The 21,566-nt window shown below is 34.5% G+C and overlaps 4 protein-coding genes and 1 non-coding gene across 6 annotated transcripts in view; 1 reads left to right on the plus strand and 4 right to left on the minus strand.

Annotated features, from left to right (window-relative positions):
- Window positions 1-21,566, minus strand: part of Sou (Souji) — a 218,301-nt gene that overhangs the window by 5,215 nt on the left and 191,520 nt on the right. The gene's annotated exons all lie outside the window — the stretch shown is intronic.
- On the plus strand, window positions 1,101-6,250 carry LOC657700 (NHL repeat-containing protein 2). Of its 2 annotated transcripts, none has more exons than XM_964143.5 (5): window positions 1,101-1,285; window positions 1,337-1,582; window positions 1,630-1,796; window positions 1,846-2,910; window positions 5,407-6,250. In XM_964143.5, the coding sequence occupies exons 2-5, from the start codon at window positions 1,375-1,377 to the stop codon at window positions 6,166-6,168; spliced, it is 2,202 nt and encodes a 733-aa protein (XP_969236.3). In that variant the 5' UTR covers window positions 1,101-1,285; window positions 1,337-1,374; the 3' UTR covers window positions 6,169-6,250. The 2 variants fall into 2 exon arrangements, with proteins under 2 accessions (XP_969236.3, XP_008200647.2); XM_008202425.3 differs by having other exon boundaries at window positions 1,419-1,582.
- On the minus strand, window positions 9,999-16,614 carry LOC107398668 (uncharacterized). The gene is made up of 5 exons (XR_010333841.1): window positions 13,952-16,614; window positions 13,288-13,905; window positions 13,139-13,240; window positions 10,564-13,095; window positions 9,999-10,518 (listed from the first exon to the last, which is right to left on the minus strand). It is a non-coding gene; the product is annotated as an uncharacterized LOC107398668 (transcript).
- On the minus strand, window positions 17,253-18,987 carry LOC656649 (tubulin alpha 1-like protein). The gene is made up of 2 exons (XM_961399.4): window positions 18,846-18,987; window positions 17,253-18,691 (listed from the first exon to the last, which is right to left on the minus strand). The coding sequence occupies exons 1-2, from the start codon at window positions 18,846-18,848 to the stop codon at window positions 17,342-17,344; spliced, it is 1,353 nt and encodes a 450-aa protein (XP_966492.1). The 5' UTR covers window positions 18,849-18,987; the 3' UTR covers window positions 17,253-17,341.
- ATPsynE (ATP synthase, subunit E) lies at window positions 20,945-21,399 on the minus strand. Its single transcript, XM_964072.3, has 2 exons — window positions 21,272-21,399; window positions 20,945-21,193 (listed from the first exon to the last, which is right to left on the minus strand). Exons 1-2 carry the CDS (start codon window positions 21,314-21,316, stop codon window positions 21,002-21,004), a joined length of 237 nt encoding a protein of 78 aa, XP_969165.1. The 5' UTR covers window positions 21,317-21,399; the 3' UTR covers window positions 20,945-21,001.

Below are 21,566 nucleotides of genomic sequence, written 5' to 3' on the forward strand. Positions count from 1 at the left end.
TTGTGTACACCGGCTCTAAATGCGGTGTTGAAAAGTCATAGTTTGAGTGACTCATTTTAAATACAGTAACTATAAACAAAATCAAACACTCAATGTCGCTGGTTGTAATTTTCATGCAAATAAAGATTTTTTATTGGTGTTGTTTTTAATTTCTTTTTAATGTTTTGCTACAAACAGTAGCCAACGCGGAAGCGATAAAGGTAGGTGCATTTTTTTTCTTCTATTTATCTGCGGTATTAAATTTCTAATAGTTTGAGTGCCACACATTACGTTGTATTATGTGTTCTTTATTTTGTATAATATTGATAACATGTAACTTTCATGCAAATAAAGATTTCTTTAATGGTGTTGTTTTTAATTCCTTTTTATTGTTTTGCTACAAACAGTAGCCAACGCGGAAGCCATAAAGGTAGGTGCATTTTATTTTTGTGTTGTATTTTTTTTATTTCACAAACCAGTAATTCCTTTATTTCCTTTTATTTTCCAATAATCATTGTTTACCTCAACCTTATATCCTTTTTTCCTGGCAAGAATGCTCTAAACCTCCACGTGGTTCTTGCTGCACAAATTCGTTATTGATTTGACTAATTAGAGCAACCATTAAATACGAATATTTTTAACGCAGTTTGCTAAATCGAGAAATTTTATGAAAAGCAAAAAAATTCATTAAGGTCCCAAGGGGTGTTTGCCCAAACACGAATTTTTTCCAGCCGAATGCCCTATCGAAGGGCTTAATCTCCTGCAAAAATAAAAAAAATTACAGGATATAAAGGGGGTGAAAAAAATCAGTTTGCACTGCTTGAATATGAGAATAAAAAATGCAGAAATTAAATACAGTTAAGTTTTAATTTGTAATAGAAACACATTAGAACGGTCAGGAAATGTTCTACAAATGTGATATGCAAGTCAGCGTAACAGCTTTTATAATGATTTACAATTATTTTGATAATTTTTTTGGTGTGAACTTGGCTGTAGAAAACGAGAATGGTGGGGAAATGGTGCTAGCTCCATGCGCACAGTGATTGTCTGGTCGACTGTAATGTTCATGGTGCCAGCATCATTTTTGGTGCTAATATTCACCGATATTATGACTTGACGAGCCTAGCGTCGCAAACGCCAGAAGGTTTATTGCAAATTTATGGGATTCCGAAAAATAAATAGAAAAACGAAAAAAAATTATTTCAGTATATTTCGTTAATGTTTTAAATTGTTGACGTGTTTTTATCACTTCCCTTTTAATTTTATCAAAGTGTGTGCATTTTTTGAGTCAACAACGGTTTTTATGGTGAGTCATAGATCCTCAAATAGTGAGACGATATGAATTTTAATTATTCAGTGAGCCAGTACTTGTTTTGAGTGGTGGTTACACAGTTAATGCGACTTTTGAACCGTTTTTTACCCTCCAAAATTTGGTTTAGACGGTTATTTCGCTCAAGAATGGATTCAGACAGCGAAGACGATATGCTGCATTATTCCCACCAGAAATTATCGAGTCTGATAAGACAAAAAGGGAATAAAAATGCAGCAATTAAGGAATATTTGGAAAACTTGAATTATCACCCCATCAAGGATTTCGCGTCAGGTATTCATTTGTTTTTATTGTTGCACATAACCTCACTCTCGTGCCAGGTCTTGAATGGTTCAATGTTTCCGAACCGTTGTCCTTTTCGAAGCATTTGAAGGGTAAAATTGTCGTGTTGGACTTTTTTACGTATTGTTGTATCAACTGTATGCATATTATCCCCGATTTGCGAGAAGTTGAGAAGGAATTTTCGGTGGAAGATGGGCTAGTTGTGGTAAGTTTTTTTCGCAAAATTCTAAGTTTTTTGCTCATTTGGCGCGCAGATAGGTGTCCACAGCGCAAAGTTTGAAAATGAGAAAGTGTCCTCGAATATTCTCGCTGCGGTGCAACGTTACAACATCACCCATCCTGTCGTCAACGATTTCAATTCCCAAATGTGGAAGAACTGCGAGGTTAGTTGTTGGCCGACTTTACTTATTTTGGGACCAAATGCCAACCCGATCGTCATGCTGATGGGGGAAGGCCACAAGGAGAATTTACGAACTTACATCAGGGCCGCTTTAGAGTATTACAAGGAGAAAAATCAAATTTCTGACCATCAAATTCCGTTCAAATCGGCTTATCATTTACTCCCTGACTTAAAAGGCCCTCTATTATTCCCGGGAAAAATCACTAATTTTGTTGCCAAAAACCAGGAAGAAATTTTAGCCATATCAGACACTGGTAACAACCGAATCCTTATTCTAAAATCAGATGGGACCATTTTACACCAAGTTGGTAGCGGAGAAATCGGTTTTCGTGATGGTAGTTTCACACAGTGTGAATTTAACGCTCCCCAAGGCTTAGCTTTCCAAAACGAGAACACTCTTTTCGTTGCTGATACGGAAAATCACGCAATTCGCAAAATTGATTTAGCGAAAAAAACAGTTGAGAGTGTCGTTGGGTCAGGTGTGCAAGGCCATGACAGAGTTGGCGGGAAACAATGGACGCAACAAGTCATATCATCACCTTGGGATTTGTGTATTTTTCGGACGCCTGACATGGATATGAGTTTTTATCCCGAGGGGAATCCCCCAATTAGGGAGATTTTAATTATTGCAATGGCTGGGACGCACCAGATTTGGGCTTTGTTTCTTGAGGATACGGTTTGGTGGAAATGTAAAAAATACACTGCTGGGACTTGTCTAAGTATTGCTGGGTCTGGACGCGAAGAGAATAAAAATAATGCATATCCTCACGCTGCTGGGTTTGCACAACCCTCTGGATTGGCTTTGTGCAGCAAAAACAAGGAGGTTTATATCGCTGATAGTGAAAGTTCAAGTGTGAGACGCTTGTCGCTAGTGGATGGAAAAGTAATGCCTGTGGTTGGAGGGGACAGGAACCCAAATGTAAGTATCCTCAAAGTAGTCTATAACTAAAATTAAGTTGGCAACATTAGCTCAAAAAAAATAAAATTCAACATAATTGTTGCAAAATTAATAAAGAAATTAAATATAAAAAATAGAACATACACTATCGGACAAAAGTAAGGCAACATGTTGAAAAATATACAAATATTGGTATTTTAAATTACAAGATAAGTCTGCTAAATGTATATTGCATTGTAATAGTCGTTTCAAAACGTCTTATTTAAAAATATAATTCGGTGAAATGCGACGTTGACGTTTTTATAGTTTTGAAACAGCTCATATCTGTTTATAAGTGGATAATAGTTTTTATGATTATCAAGCAATCTATGTTTTAAAAATGAACCAGTTATAGCGAAATTAGTTAAAATAATATAAATTATGATCGAATTTGATGACTTTTTATTCAGTTTTAGGGAATTTTTTGAAAGAAAAAAACTGTTTAAAAGTTGGCCCACTTTGGTAGATTTTGCAGAAAATTTCGCGAAAAAGTTAAGGTAAAGGTTAAACATTTTAGTGTGTTTCTAAGCCTTCAGGTGGCGCGGATTTAATTTTTCTGTTATCTATTTATCCATTCACTTTTTTCTGAAACGAAAAAAGTTTTGATATAGAATCGTAATTAAATGTGCGTCAACGTAACACTTTTTTAGTTTTTGACTTATTTAAAAAAAATATTTTGAAAAACCAAGGTAAAGCGACGAATCTCCATTTCTTGCTGATCACAAATGTATTTTTGTTTTCAAAATTCGACAACGAGAAAGCTATCATACCGCGAATTTTGTAAAATCTTGTCCTGTCTCAGTCTGTGTCCATATTAGCCACCAGCAAGATAATTTCAGTATATAGAAAAAAATAAAATTTTTTGTAATCAACAAAAAAATTCTGATTTCGTTATTTGGACAGAAAAGCATTTTTCTGTATTTTACGTTTTGGAAAAAGCAGTCTACCGATATTAATAAACATTCCAAAAAAGTCCTTAGTACCTAAACCTCATTTTTTTAAATCAATTGTCAGTGTCAAAAATTTTGAAATTCTGTTACAACCCTGCCACATTGCTGTAGGAACGAAATCTGAGCTGGCCGAATAATTTTAAATGGAGTTACCAATGTTGAAACAATTTGACAATTGATTTTAATTCCGAATAGACTTTACATTAGATTTTTTATCCATTAGATAAAAATTTAACCCCAATATCTAGAAGTCCTTAAGTAAAGGATTGGTTTTGTCTGTCCATACATTTCCCTTCAGATGCTATGCAAAATTTTTAGAACTATATACTTTTTCTGTTTCCTTGCATTCAATTTTTTCTACAATTCCTTAAAGTAATTGTTACCAAAGAATTGAAAATATTAATAGCTGTATTAATAAAATTAAAAATATGAAAACATTCATTAACCAAACTGTCGTTTTAAAGCAAACGATGCTTAAATGATGTTTTGTGCAAAAAAATTTGAAACAAATTCACGTAAGTACTAAGTACCTAAATACAGAAAGAAATAAGCATTTAATAACAAACACTGAATTCCGGATTATTAAACGAGTAGTTTCTATTTGTTTCGTCGATTTGTTCAGTCTCTTTCAGTTTTTTTTGTTACGCTTTTTCTTGCAAGGGTAAACAGGTGTACTTGGAATCTGTATTTCTGAAAATTTAATTGCACAAAAATACGAATTCAACGTTATTTGACATTACTTGCTGTCTACAGATTTCTCAATTTCTATTATCAGAAATCTTCATTACAAATTGATTTTTTACCGAAAATAATCAAATTAAATTTTGACCTGTTGTTTTCCAAAGTAAAAAGTAGATTTTGACGTATTCTAAACTTTTGATCATTTATCCATTTTTTCATTTTTGAGCAATGAAAAAGAAACATAAAAATTACTAACCAAAGTAACAATTAAACATTACTTCAAAAAAAACATCACTGATGCTTGATGCAGCACTAAATTCAGTTCAAAGAATTAATACGATAATTTTGTACGTGAATATCAGCAGATACAAAAACATCATCTTTCACATCTTCCATTCTTAGTTGATCCAGGTTTATTTTGTCGTCTCTTCTTCTTGCTTCTACTTAAATATGGGAAATTCTCGGTGGAAAATAAAAAATAAAATGAATATTGGCGTTTCGTTCAAAACTAATAATAATTTTTCTAGTTTCTTGGTCGCGTTCAATTCGTATCTACTCAATGCTTCTTTCCCCTACACGTTTTTTAAAATATTATAAATATTTCTTTAAACTTTTAACAAAAGATGTCAAATTTTTTCCAAAAAAATGTTACCTTGGCCCAAATTTTTATTTTTCGATTTAAAACATATTACAAATATCTCTAAAAATAGAAAACTATACTTGTCTTTGACGCACACTTAGTTTTACTGTCGTCTCCTGTAGCCTTAAGTTTTCAGCTGGAAAAAAGCTCAGTGTTGCCAACATAATTTCACAGTTGCTAGCCAGGAATTTAATTGGCTCGTTTCAGAATTTGTTCGCGTTTGGGGACAAAGACGGGACCTTGTTTGACGCCAAACTGCAACATCTTCTCGGCCTTGCGATGTCAAAAGACGAAGATTTGCTTTTCGTGGCCGATACGTACAACCACAAGTTGAAGAAAGTTAAGATTGTTGAAAATTCCGTGTCTACGGTCACCCTCCCGGCTTCCGACACGACAGACGGGGCTAAGAATCACCCATTTAGCGAGCCTGCAGGTTTGTGTGTTTCTTCAGACGGTCGAAAAATATACCTAGCGGACACTAACAACCACTGTGTTAAAGTTCTAACTCTCGGTTCGGATTATTCCGTCAAATCTATAAATAAATTAAATTTGAATTTGGGGGAAAAGACAGCAAATGACGAGGAAATTAAACACCAAATTCTTGAATATCCAAGTCTCACGATTAATAATCAAGGTGGGAAAGTGATTTTCTCGCTAAATATCGAATTTGCAAACGGGTTGAAATTGACAGAGGAAGCGCCCCAAAAATGGTCAGTAAAATTACCGGATGTTACATGGTCTTGTGTGCCGAGTAGTGGCGATAATTTGAAAAATATTGACGTGGTGGTTAGTGTCCCGAATCGAGGTCAAATTGATTTTGTTTTTGATTTGGTTACTTGCACTGTTGAGACGTGCTTACCCAAAAGCTTTATTGTCCGAGTGCCTATTGACTTGAAAAGTAATGTTTCGACGAGTGCTAATGCGAATATTAAGGTGGTTCTAGATCCGAATAATATTCAAGTGAACTAAAAGTTTTTTATTTTGCACCAACATTTAAGTACTAAAAAGTGATTATAATTATTTGTTGCAATAAATATTACATTAACACATATTTTTCTTCTAATTAATTTTTTAATCCTAAATCCTTGATTGTCCTTAATTTAATAATAACTTGAAATAATGAACTTTTCACGTGTTAATAAAACGCGAGAATAGTAACAAAATGTTATAATCGAACAACTGTAATAACTTAATATTATACAGGGTTATTCGTATTTATGAGACAATAAATGAACCTCAAAAAGGACCTACAAAATGATGCCAATTGAGATTATAACTCGTGTCCTATCGAAGCTGATAAGAATTTTACAGCCCTGAGAAGTAGGGGTATGAAAAGACGTTTTTGTACCATAACTTTGGAACCATTTGACTAAATATTACGAAACTTGGTAGATTTACTAAAGAGAATATGCTTTTTAATCTGGTAGTTACGAAAAGCGGATACATCCACCCAGTTTCCGGTTGCAGCATTTCCGGGTCACATTTTTTGTTTTTTCTAATTTTTTGTCCTTTTAACACTACTTTTTTATTGCCTAAATCGATAGATTTATTATAATTGCGAATAAAAAGGTATAACCTTTTACACCGCTAAAATGCACCATTTATTAGTTATTTTAATTTAAACAGAGGCATGCACTTGACCAAAATCAAAAAAGTATAAATTTTGAGCAGACGATATCCGTAGCAACGAAAGTGCATCTGCACTCAAAGCGCTGTCAAGTCCTGTCAGGCACTTGCCAACTTTAACTTTGAACAATTTGGGGCTCTAAATTGAAAATATTTAATAAAAGGGTTTAGTTCAGTCTCTTAATCTAACCTACAATAAATTTAAACTATTCTGGTAGCATTTTTGATTGATTAATTCATCGAAAATTCACAAAAAAGTCATTAGTCGTTACCTGATTATTTGTTCTATTTGCTACGTTTATTACACCAAATTTCGAAAAAAGACATTAAGATTCTTAAAAGTGCATTATTTTTGACTGGATTGTTTGTATTTTGTATTTTTTTTCTAAAATTTCGGCGATGTCTTCAAACACCTGCGCTGGTTGTACGTACAAAATAACCTGTAAAAATGATCCAAGAATTCCAAGATCAAGCTTGAATTTTCACAGTTATGTCGTATTGAAGACCGGCGCAGGCGTCCGTAGACATCGTTAGCCGAATTTCTAGCTGAAAACAATACAAATTCAGTCAAAATTACCGCTGCTTTTATTACAAAATAATGCAAATTAGTAGTGAACTGAGTGTTGTTCATTTAGTGTCTGGAAGACAAGCGAGTAGATGCACCCACTTAGTAGGGGTACGCTTTTAAGAGTTTTAATGTCTTTATTCGGAATTTGTTGTATTAAACGGACAGAATGGAACAAATAATCAGGTACCGACTATGATTTTTTTGTGAATTTTGGGTGAATTAATCAATGAAAAATGCTACCAGATTGGTTTAAATTTTTTTTAGGTTAGATTAAGAGACTGAACTAAACCCTTTTAATAAATATTATCAATTTAGAGCCCCAAGTTGTCCAATGTTAAAGTTGACAAGTGTCTGACAGGACTTGACAGCGCTTTGAGTGCAGATGCACTTTCGTTGCTACGTCTGCTCAAAATTTATACTTTTTTGATTCTGATCAAGTGCAAGCCTGTTTCATTTAAAATAACTATTAAATGGTGCATTTTGGCGGTGTAGAAGCTTATACCTTTTTTATTCGCAATTGATTACTCTATCGATTAAAACAATAAAAAAGTAGTGTTAAGAGGGCAAAAAATTAGAAAAACACAAAAAATGTGACCCGGAAATGTTCCAACCGGAAACTGGGTGGGTTTTCGTAATTACCAGATTAAAAGGCATATTCTCTTTAGTAAGTCTACCAAGCTTTGTAATATTTGGTCAAATGGTTCCAAAGTTATGGTACAAAAACATCTTTCCATACCCCTACTTCCCAGGGTTGTAAAATTCTTAACAGTTTCGATAGGACACTAGTTATAATCTCAATTGCCATCATTTCATAGGTCCTTTTTGAGGTTCATTTATTGTCTCATAAATATGAATAACCCTGTATCTTTCCGCAAAATCATTGATTATTATTTGCCGATGTATTGTCTTAGGTTGAAAAACACTGATCCCAACGAATACGCTTTTCTCAAAACAGAAATTCCCCAGTCGTAGTTGTAGTAAAACACATCACTGAATTTCGTAATTTGTATCGGTTTTTCGCAATTCATCAAAAAAATTATAAGGACTTTTTTGTTCTCGATATTCCAAATGTACCACGGTTGAGCCAACAGTGCATTGTAAATTTCAATTGACTAAAAATTGTGTATTTTACTTCAATTAACATTTTATTTATTGTGTGCCAGTCTAACGAGACTGGTGCGTGGGAGTATTTTTGAGTAAAGATGACTTTGAAATTTGGAACGAATTGGTAGCGTGGATTTGTCTTCGTTTTGGTGGAGATTGGCACCTTATTGAGTTCAGACGATCCTTGAGGTTGAAACAAAGGGAGGATCGCTTACCTTGGTCGCCGATCCGCCTGAAATAATCTCTCGGGGATCACTTCACAATGCACTCAAGAAAACACAAGTTTCAGCGAAACCAGCCGTTTATTTCACAACACTGACGAGCAAATGAAAGAAGGTTAATATTGGATACAAAAAATAAAAAAAAAGATAAGAATTCTCCTACTGATTACGCAAGCGTAATGGTCACAAGGACTATTCGATTTCGGAATCAAACAAGAACTAACTAAACTTCGGAATTTTGAAATTAGGAAAGCTCGCCTTCGGAGAGGGGCTACTTCCTAGACCAATAACTTAGAAGCATCCCTTGGCGGCAATTCTCGATCGGAACGTTGTTGCCAAATTTTTCTCTCTTACCCGAACTAACGCGAGGACCCAGAGAGAGGCTAGGTCTTTTGTAGTCCTTGTGACTTTGATGGATCGTCTCAACACTTGTGACGGTATACAATTTCTACGAATAATATGAATCAAGAGATTACACGGTACCACCGCTTGATTTTGAGTACGTTCCATCGCCTAACTAAGGTAGCCAGGACCTCGCGACTCTCCTGTGAATAGAAAGGTCCTGAATACCTGTCTGGTCTGGCCGATCTTACAGCTAAACAAGTTATACAATTACGTGAGGACCGCATTCATTGTATTTCTAGCATGTGGAGGCCAATTCCCTTAATTCGCGTCTAGTAATTCGGTTCCATGGACTTGATTATCAAAGAGAAACTATTGAACCGCGATTCTACGAAATGACCACATGTCCCCAATAACCAGATGACGACCGTTTCGGTCATAGAGGCGGTCGTCGGGGGTGGTCGAACATTAAAGTTTTCTAAAGAAGACGGCACTAATTTTGACAAATTTATGATTTCCCGTACATGAACTTAAATGCTGAAAAAGACTGATAAAGTGTCGGCCTTCCGAGAATGCAATCTGGTCGACACTTTCGAATTTGATTCATGTGACAAATAACGGTCAAACTGAAACTAAAGGAACCGAAATTACTATTTCGTCTTTAACAAATAACACATTTGTTACAATTGTTACCTCCATTTCAACGGTTTCTGTGGCATCAATAGCAGAGCAAAGGGTGCAAAGGTACATGGCACCACACAGAATGATTTGATATTTATTGTAATAAAATGTGCCCTGAAAAATTACGTCATACGTTTTCAATACTCATATAAAAATTACGGCTGCAGCGATGAGCAAAACGGAGATTCCCATAAGCGTTGCCGATAGGGAAAACGTTACGACAAAGGGTCCAATGGATTTATTTACTTTTGCAACATACTGTGCAATGTACGAATGTCGACGAACAAAAGTTTTGAGCTTTCGTGCCATGTCGTTTTGATATCGGGCACTGTAGAATAGACTGAGATCATCCACGTTGTTATCTTTTGTCATTGCTACAATACGGTCCACTAGGAGTTTTACTTGAAACTTAAATTTCCTGCTAAAATAAAGCATCCGGACAGAATTGATGGTCAGTATTGGATACATCACAACATAGTCAATTTTGTACAAATAATAAACAGTTCGAATCACTCCTCGAGGTACGACCTCTAGTTCCAGCAATATTTTTATGAAATAGTGATAGTGAATTTCATCTTTACTGGGTAGAACTAGACTTACACCGGCTACAAAAGCAAGCACTGAATTAAAAATTACGAAAATGGTAACGGAATTAATGTGTTGCTTGATTCGATTCTGGGTTTCTTTGCTTGCATCATGTTCACTCCAGTAATTGAATTCTTGCTGAAACGTTTCTAAATCTCGCATGAAAAGTATTGCGTGCAGAGATACAAGGGCCTGTTGAGCAATATTTTTGACTGTTTGACGTGCCACGGTACTTACGAAAATTGCTCCTGAAAGTACAGGGCCGTATTTAATTATGTACAACGATTCTGCATCCAGAACAAACTGGTATAGCATAAGTAAAAGTCCTAGTGCATTTGAAATCAGTGCCAAATACGCTAAAAATCTTATAAATTTTATGTGAAATATTCCTTCAGCTACAAAGTAGACGACGGGCATGGAAAAATCTGCATTTAATTATTGTTATAAATTTGTGATTTCTAAAATAAATGTACTGTACCGTCACTTTTATCAAAAAAATTGAAATTCATGGTGAGTCAGGCATTGAATTTGAACGGTTCTGACAAAATGACAATAATACAACTGTGTAACTTAATTAATATTACATTTATTTTGCACTAAAAAACACATTATTAATTTCTGTCTTCGTTACCGTAATTATCATTCGGTAAAATTCATTACGAATAAGTGAGTTTTTATTCTATAATGTCTCAGTTGTCATCCTTATGAATGGTGATTTTTATTATCATTGTGAAATACATTATTTTCTTTCATCGTTACCTTAATGTTTCTAACAAAATCATTACAATCTATTGCTTTTGTTGTGTTGGCTATTCTAAACAATAAAATCTAAGCTATCATTTTTAAACTAATGTTTTGTTTTCTTTTGGAGTGATTATTTATCGATATACAGGGTGTAACGAAAAGATGGGGACAACAGGGAACCAGAAATACCTCAGCTCACAATAGAGCGATTTAGCTCAACTTACCTCTATACCAAGTTGCACCGTTTAAAAGTTAGAGGGCGCAAAATTTCAAAAAATATTTTTGATTTTCTTTAATAACTTTTTCATTGAATAATCGATTTCAATGAAATTTGGTAAAAGTAATTTACACTCAAAGCCGAATGTTTTTTACTGTTGCTTTTGTTTTTTCTTGTTTGTAAAGTTCTCACCAATCAACAATTTAACACATTTTATGACATAGGTTAGCTGAGTAGCGTAATTGTTACCCGTTCTTTTTTAACAATCTTTGTAACATTTTGTAAAATTTTTGTATTGGTCTTGGTTTTGGAGTAAAAAAAACAATTTAAGTCGATGTGTCAAAATTTTAGACCTTCGCCCATTTATTATTATTATTATTATTGGGTTTTTAATTTTTTTTTATTTTGACTTTAGTTCCTGTATGTACGTGTATACTAGATAACAATAATGTAATTAGTTATTACTTTAAAACAAAAAGGCATTTTTTCACAAAACTGTAAACTTCTAAAAATCGTTCGATTTCTACCCAACACATTTAATTAAAATCTACACTGTCGGAAACATTATCACTTACAATTATAATAAGTAAAGTAATAATAAATAATTAAATGCATTTTTAAAACCAATAATAATAATAGACGATCGTCCGAAATGTTGACGCTTTTACATAAATTATTTTTTTATTCCAAAACCAAAACCGATACAAAAATTTTATAACATACACAATGTGTTCAGAAATAAAAGGCTTTCGAATAAAAAAAGAATTACACCATTCAGATGATAACGTATAACAAAAATATGTTTTAAAATGTGTTTAACAGTTGATAGGTAAGTACTTTACAATGACATAAAATCAAAAGAAATAGCCCAAAACATCTGGTTTTGATGACAAATTACTTGTACCAAATTTTATCAAAATCTAATATTTTGTTTAGAAGTCACTAATAAAAAACAAAAATAATTTTTGAACTTTGGCGCCCTCTAACTTTTAAACCGTGAAAACCGTAAAAAAGAATTACACCATTCAGATGATAACGTATAACAAAAATATGTTTTAAAATGTGTTTAACAGTTGATAGGTAAGTACTTTACAATGACATAAAATCAAAAGAAATAGCCCAAAACATCTGGTTTTGATGACAAATTACTTGTACCAAATTTTATCAAAATCTAATATTTTGTTTAGAAGTCACTAATAAAAAACAAAAATAATTTTGGAACTTTGGCGCCCTCTAACTTTTAAACCGTGCAATTTGGTATAGAGGTAAGGTGGGTTAAATCATTTTATTTTGACTTGGAGAATCTCTGGTTCCTTTTTATCTCCATATTTTTCTTACATCCTGTATAGTAGCCTGTTTAAGAACACTGAATCCAATGAATACACTTTTTTTAATGTTGAATTGAAGTAGAATGTGTTGCTAAACTTTGTTGTTTGTACATATTATGTTTGCAATTTGTTAGAAGAATTTGTTATGAGGGTGTTATTTTTTGCATAATGAAATGTTAAATTTTTTGCTAAAATCCATTATTTCATCGTTACCGTAATTATTATTCGGAAAACTCATAACGAAACTAATGGTGATTATTTGTCGATGTATTGACGCAAGTTGAAAAACACTGATCCCAACGAATACACTTTTTTAAAAACAGAAATCCCCCAATCGTAGTTAAAGTAAAATATGTCGCTAAATTTCGTAATTTGTATCGGTTTTTCACAATTCATCAAAAAAATGATAAAGCTTTTTCTGTTCGCTTTATTCCAACTGTACCATGGTTGAGCCAACAGTGCATTGTAAATTTCAACGGACTGAAAATTGATTGATTTATTTGAATTAATATTTTGTATTTACCTCCATTTCTACAGTTTCAGTCGCTTCAATAGCACAAAAAAGTGTGCTAATATAAATCGCACCACATAGAATGAGTTGATATTTGTTGTAGTAAATTGTGGCCTGTAATTATCATGTTTAAAAGTTCAAACAGTTGTGTAACAAATTACAGTTACAAGAAGGAGTAATACGGAGATTCCTAAAAGCGTTGCCGATATGGCGAACATGATGATAAATGGTGCAAGAAACTTATTCATTTTTGCGACATACTGTGCGATATATGCCTGTCGACGAATAAAAATTTTCAGCTTTTGTTTCATGTCGTTTTGGTATCGGGCATCATAAAATAAATTGGGATCATTCACATTGTAATCTTTTACCATTGTTTTAATACGTTCCACTAGTAATTTTACTTGGAAGTTAAATTTTCTGCTAAAATAAAGCAACCGGTTAGAATTGACGGTCATTATTGGAAACATCAAGACAAAATTAATTTTATAGAAGTAATAACACGTTTCATTTATTCCTCGAGGTGTTGTATCAAGTTCCGACAACTTTTTTAGAAAATAGTGATAGTGAATTTCATCTTTGTTTGGCAGAATTAGACTTGTACCAGCTGTAAAAGCAAGCACAATATTTAAAATTACGTAAACGGTAACGGAATTAATGTGTTGCTTGATTCGATTCTGGATTTCTTTGCTTGCATTATGTTCACTCCAGAAATGGAACTCTTGTTTAAACTCTTCTGTTTTTCTCAAGAAAAGTATTCCCCACAGGGATACAAGAACCTGTTGAACAATATTTTTATCTTTTTTGACCAACTACGACACTTACGTATGTACAGCCTGTAAGTACAGGGCCGTATTTAATTATGTACAACGATTCTGCTCCCACAATAAATTGATACAGCATGAATAAGAATGCTAGTGAATTTGAAATTAGTGCTGAATACGTGCAAAGTCTTATAAATTTTATATGAAACACTCCTTCAGCTACAAAGTAGACCACTGCCATGGAAAAACCTGTATTCAATTGTTGTTATAGGTTATAAGTATTTCATAAAATAATGTACCGCCACTTTTATCAAGAAATTTAATATTCATGGTGTCAGACGTGCACTTTAAACGACTGTTATATTATAATACACAAACAGTAATACCACTAACTTAAATATCAATTAAATGATTTAATTTTTTTCACCAGAAAATACATTATTATTTTCTTTCATCGTTATCGATTTACTGTAATTATCATTCGGCCAAATTCATTACAAAACGGATCTTTAAATGAGTTTTTATTTTAAAAAATAATGTCTAAACTACCGTCTTTGAAGTACATTTAATTAAAGACGATTATTTGTCGATGATATATCGGCGCAAGTTGAAAAACACTGATCCCAACGAATACACTTTTTTTAAAACTGCAATTCCCCAATCGTAGTTAACGTAAAATGTGTCGCTGAATTTTGTAATTTGTAAGGGTTTTTTGCAATTCATCAAAAAAATAACAAATATCCTTTTATTCTCATTATTCCAAGTGTACCATGGTTGACCCAGCAGTTTGTTGTAAATTTCAACCGACTGAAAATTCGCTTTAATTTAATTTAACTAATATTTACTTCACCTCCATTTCAACGGTTTCAGTGCCATCAACAGCACAAAAAATGGTGCTCAGATAAATCGCTCCATATAGAATGATTTGATATGTATTGTAGTAAATTGTGCCCTGAAAAATTACGTCATAGGCTGCAACATTTGTGTAAAAAATTACAGTTGCAACGATGAGCAATACGGAGACTCCTAAAAGCGTTGCCGAGATGGCATACAATACAACAAAGGGCCCAATGGAATTATTTATTTTTGCAACATACTGAGCAATATATGAATGTCGCCGAATGAAAAATATGAGTTTTTGTTTGATGTAGTCTTGATATCGGGCATTGTAAAATAAATTGATGTCATCCACATTGTAATTTTTTGTCAGTGTTTCAATACGCTCCAATAGTAACATAACTTGAAACTTAAATTTTTTGCTAAAATAAAGCACCCGATACGAATTTATAGTCATGACTGGAAACATCATGACAAAATTCAGTTTGTACAAGTAATATAAAGCTTGACTTAGTCTTCGAGGAACTCTCTCCAGATCCATCAAAATTTTTATAAAATAGTGATAGTGAATTTCGTCCTTGTTCGGCAGAATTAGACTAGTACCAGTCACAAATGCAAGCGCAGTGTTTAAAATTACGCAAACTGTGAGCGAATTAATGTGTTGCTTGATTCGGTTCTGGGTTTCTTTGCTTCCTTCATGTTCATTCCAGAACTGGAATCCATGTTGAAACTCTTCTGCATCTCTCAAGAAAATTATTCCGTACAAAGATCCTAGAGCCTAGTATTTAACATGATTTTTTTCTTTTTCACTTGCTCTAATACTTACGTAAGTGCTACCCGAGATTATAGGACCGTATTGAATTATGTACACCAATTCTGCATCCAAAATAAATTGATATAGTATTGCTAAAAATCCCAGTGTATTTGCAATCAGTAACAGATAGACCATGAGTCTTATAAGTTTTATTTGAAACAGTCCTGTGGCCACGAAATAGACGACTGACATGGAAAACTCTGCATTTAATTGATGTGACAGATAAGTAACATATTTTATAAAATATATCAAATTTACCGCCCCTTTCACCAAAAAGTTTACTATACATATTTGTGAGAAAAAAAAACCTTAGAATCTTGCCGGAATGTGATGACGATAAAACAACCAAATTGACTGTACCTATCATGTAAATTACACATTTTACAAAATTTTCTTTTGTTTTGCTATCCAGTAAAATGGTAGTGTTTATCATCTGGCAAAATGTTATTACTACTTATTACGAAACGAACTAAGAAAAATACCTACCATTAGTTATTTTTATATGTTAAACAATAACATCTAAATTATCAGTCTTAAACTAATGGTGATTTGTTTGTCGATATCTCGGTTCTCGGTCAAATGAAAACACTTTTTTCGAAGATTATGAAGAATGTGCTGTAACACATTTATACATATTAAAACTATTAAAAGTGTTGAAACGTAAAATTATACGGGGTGTTAGGGAATGCTTAGCAATATTTCGCATGTGCATTTGTCATAATCAGACGAGTTAAAAATCCTTACATCATTTATCCAAAAAGTGCGTACTTTCTTCAGAAATTTTTATTAACCCACATGTTGAGAGCCACTGTGTAGCTTATGGTAGTTATTTGTAGTTAATTTTTTCATTAAATAAAATGGAGATGGTGGCGCATGGGCGTTTTAAGAATCTTTCAAAATTGCGGCTAACATGCTTATTTGTATAAGATTCGAATCCCGGTCCTGGCAAGAAAAAAAATTTTTTTTCTTAAAATTTAATAACAAAACAAAAACTGAAATAGAAGAATAACGCAGAGGACGAAGAAGTTAATTTACCTTTGCTGTTTTGTCAATATTATTAAAAAATTAAAAAAATTAAATGAATAGTAAACCTCGCTCAGTATTTTATTAAAATTTGTTCAGTTTAAAGTGCCCAGTAAAAAAATCGTATATGCATAGTAGGTATCTACGAGTAATTTCAGTTTGCACAGAAAACATAGAACTCGAAATGTGTGATTCCAGACTTTCCAGTTTTGAAATGCGATTATTTACTGCGCATTTACTATTTTTCCTTTGCATCTATCATTTTTACTGTGCATTCATCATTTTTACTAATCAAAAATACTGTGCATTTCATTTGTACCCTTTTTTAAATTTAAATTCGTGCTTCAAAACTTAGTTTTTAATCACAAAATAGTCTGCAACCAACATAACAGGCATGCACACTTTGTGGACCATTTTACAATTTCTATAATGGTCTTTGAACAATTACTTCTTTACGGCCTACTTCGTCCATCAAACAAAAAATACTTTTTTTTGGAAGATTTTCATCTTAAACTGCTCTAATTCTAATGTTAAATATGGGGGACTGTAATGAACGATCTTTATTTACAACAATCATTGTAATGATTCCATAATTCAACTAGTCATTTTAAAAAGGTAAAGTTTTTCTTTTCTCACTCGTATTATAAATACGAACAGCTTGTTTGTTGAGGAAAATAAAAGCCAAAAACAGAGTTGGAAAAATGTATTGAAATAAATCAGACTCAAAGTTTCGTAAAAAAATCGGAAAATTTCGAAATTTTTTAAACGATTTGTCGTTTAATACTCTTCGCCACCTTCGCCTTCTCCTTCTCCGGAGTCCATGCCGACCTCTTCGTAATCCTTTTCCAAAGCGGCCAAATCCTCACGAGCTTCAGAGAATTCACCTTCTTCCATACCTTCACCCACATACCAGTGGACGAAAGCACGTTTGGCGTACATCAAGTCAAATTTATGATCCAAACGAGCCCAAGCTTCAGCGATAGCAGTGGTATTGGACAACATGCAAACAGCACGTTGTACCTTGGCCAAGTCACCTCCTGGCACGACGGTGGGTGGCTGGTAGTTGATACCAACTTTGAACCCAGTTGGACACCAGTCAACGAATTGAATGGTACGTTTGGTCTTGATGGTGGCAATAGCCGCGTTGACATCCTTGGGGACAACATCTCCACGGTACAACATGCAGCAAGCCATGTATTTACCATGACGTGGGTCGCATTTGACCATCTGGTTGGCGGGCTCGAAGCAGGCGTTGGTGATTTCCGCAACGGATAATTGTTCATGGTAGGCCTTCTCGGCGGAAATGACTGGGGCGTAGGTGACTAGAGGGAAGTGGATACGTGGGTAAGGTACCAAGTTGGTCTGGAATTCGGTCAAGTCAACGTTCAAAGCGCCATCGAATCGCAACGAAGCGGTGATTGAGGAGACAATTTGGCCGATCAATCTGTTCAAGTTGGTGTAAGTCGGGCGTTCGATGTCCAAGTTTCGGCGACAAATGTCGTAGATCGCCTCATTATCGACCATGAAGGCACAGTCAGAGTGCTCCAAAGTGGTGTGAGTGGTCAAGATCGAGTTGTACGGCTCCACAACGGCTGTTGAAACCTGAGGTGCGGGGTAAATAGCGAATTCCAATTTCGATTTTTTGCCGTAATCAACCGACAATCTTTCCATCAACAAGGAAGTGAACCCTGAGCCGGTGCCTCCACCGAACGAGTGGAAAATCAAGAAACCTTGAAGCCCCGTGCATTGATCGGCCAATTTACGGATGCGGTCCAAAACCAAGTCGACGATTTCCTTGCCAATGGTGTAGTGGCCTCTGGCGTAGTTATTGGCGGCGTCTTCTTTGCCAGTGATTAATTGTTCGGGGTGGAACAACTGGCGGTAAGTCCCGGTGCGGACCTCATCGACGACAGTGGGTTCCAAGTCGACGAAGACGGCCCTCGGGACGTGTTTTCCAGCACCGGTCTCGCTGAAGAAGGTGTTGAAACTGTCGTCACCGCCCCCGACAGTTTTATCAGAGGGCATTTGGCCGTCGGGTTGGATTCCATGTTCCAAACAGTACAATTCCCAACAGGCGTTGCCGATCTGGACTCCGGCTTGGCCGACATGAACTGAGATACATTCACGCTGGAAGGAAAACGGAAAATTAGAAAATTATTCCAGAACCGGCGTCCATCCAAAATGGCGGCCGACAAGCTCACGTTTTACCGGCAAAAATCGAACAATTTGGCGAAATTATGCATTCAAAACGTACACTAGCGTTAGAAATGGGATAACTTACCATTTTGGTAGTTGAGTTTTACAAATTACACCACAAAAGAGCAGAAAAACGGGAGTACGCTTCGGAAATACAAGCTCTGGCTTTTTCCAAACGACTTTGATTCGATTTTCAACTGTCGTTGCTATTTATAAGCTTGTTGACGTCAGCAACCAACGCCCGATTTCCAGACTTCTGATTGGCTCCCCGCCATGTCGGTACCAACGGTCTCTAACGGAAGATTGTTATCCTTGTTCTCGATCTCTTTTCAAATCAATATTCAAAAAAAAATTCGTTGGTTCCTGTGACCAAAAATTTAGTGTTTCCCAATTTATTTCCAGCATTTTCACACTTTGCCTTTCATTTTCGAATTACTTTTCCTTATGGCCTTCGACCATTATCAATTATTTTCAGATTTTTTATACAGCTAGGGTCCCGGTCGTTGCACCATCATAATCGTTCACTGCAGTGTGAATTTCTCAGAATTTTTTGTATAATAATATTAATTTTGGGACAGTTTCTTCAAGAAAACTCTACTTTTCCCTTCTTTCATAAGACAATAGATATGAAAACGTGTGATAAACTCCTTTTAAAATAGTTTCACGTGAGATACATAGACATCTGGTACCCTTTCCAAGTGCTTTCTTTGACCCCAAAATAAACTTGCTGGTTCTTCAGCATTGTAGACAGTTAAAGCTATTAATAACACACTTATTTCGAAACCAAGAAAAGGCATTAACTTGAGAAAAATTCAGTTTATTGATTAAAAGATTAGGGTTAAAATGATTTCAAATAAACTATGAGTCATGCCGCGAATACCACGTTTGGTAGGGATTTGTGATATCACCTCCATTTACGGCAAGTGTGAGGTCATCACGAGCCGCAAAGCCTTATAAATTCATTCAAATAAGGTGCTGCTTGTCTCTCAGCGGCCCACATAACACCCATTTGTGATTACGTGAACAGCAGACCTGTGCATAAGAAAGTAGGTGTTTCCTCAAGGCTGGTACCACGGTCAATATGTTTGCGTATAAATTTATTCGGAAAACATTTACAAGCCGCAGTCATTAGTTTATGGCCTGTAAAGATTCTTCTCAGTCTCAACAGTCTTATTAATAATAATAATAATAATAATTTATTTCGTCCCAAAAATACCATTAAATTGTATAAAACAAGTCACAAGAAAAAAGAAAAACAATAAGTATCACAAACAAGACATACATTCATTGATAGTATAAACACAGTGGTCATAATGAAGAAGTTGCCCTTTTTTTAAATAAATCAGAATTTCTACTTTGTGTCCTGGCTGGAAGCATCTTAAAAAAAATTGGGTAGTAATAAATCATATATACACAGTCTCTAGTTTCAGTTTGCACAGTTTAAATAATAAACGCTCAGTAGCTGGGCGTAGTAGATGGGGCTTGGCCCCAGTGAACTAAGAGGAAACATACTTCTCGAACGATTGATTAAACTCAAAAATGTAAAACTCGAAAGGTGGAATAATTGTTTTTATGGAGCTACAGCGACGTAGAATTGGTAGCCTGCAGGCTGGAGCTTCGCCCCAGCGACGTAAAAGGAGGTATACCCCTCGAACGAGTAAACTCGAAAACTGTGCATTTATTATTTTACTGTGCATTTATTATTTTTACTGATCAAAAATACTTGTCGTTTAAATGAAATAGGTGCATTTAATTTGTATCCAAAAATTTTTAACCCATGGGTTTTCTTTAAAAGTTTCGGTATTAGGTTTGGGCAAGTGAAGTATTCTTCTCCAGGAGGAATTTTAGTGTTTGTTCAGCAAAGAAGTGCAATGAAGTAATGAAGTTAACGTACAAACAGTTCATTCACACCGTTGTAATTACGAATTAAGTTATAATTATGCAAAAAAAAACTGTTCAAAAGTTGGATTACTCCTAAAAATCGTCGGTGTATTGTTGGTTGCATAACGCTAAAGAGCCATTAAAAAATTAACGAAAAGCTTATAATTAATTCATTAATTATTACATAAAATACAACATGTACTGTGGTAATATTTTGATTAGTTAATATGGACAAATTTGACAGGATTAGATGATCAGGATCACGAAAAACCGTGGGATATTTCATAAAAAATGAGACTGCAGTTATTTGTTGGTACCTTTAATCTACTAATTTACAAATAACAATCATTTTTGGATAATTTATTTAGCGAGCGCCTCCAACTCTGCGATTTCCTTGTCGGCAGCTAGTTTCTTTTCAGCGGCTAATTTCTCATCACGGATGGCTTTCTGTTTAAGTTCGACTTCTCTGAAAGCTGCCTCCTTCTTGGACAGCCTGTTCTGGTGGAATGCTCCGTACAAGACTCCGACTGTGAGCAAACTCCATCGGCTGAACTGAAATGTGAGGTTAGGTCGATTATGTAACTGAAAATGTAACCAAAGCAAAATACTATTATATAATCGAAATATTACTTTGATAAGTGGCGAAACGCGAACTGGAGCTGGGAGACCAGACATTTTTGGGCTTATTGACGATATTTAAAACTAATTTTGAGAATGGCAATCACAACTGTCAAACTAGTGTCAAATATGAGAGTTGACATGCGCGTAACCGTACAGTAAAAAATATTGCAATCGTAAAAAAATGTTAATTTCAATTAATGATTGCGCAACTAGTGATAGAAAATTATTGTATTGTTGTACGAATTATTTTTTACAAACGAAATTAAAAAGTCACTAGCGTTGCCCCAAAATCCCTACATCTGAC

The sequence above is a fragment of the Tribolium castaneum genome, chromosome 4 (genome assembly GCF_031307605.1).
Source record: "Tribolium castaneum strain GA2 chromosome 4, icTriCast1.1, whole genome shotgun sequence".
NCBI lineage: Eukaryota > Metazoa > Arthropoda > Insecta > Coleoptera > Tenebrionidae > Tribolium > Tribolium castaneum.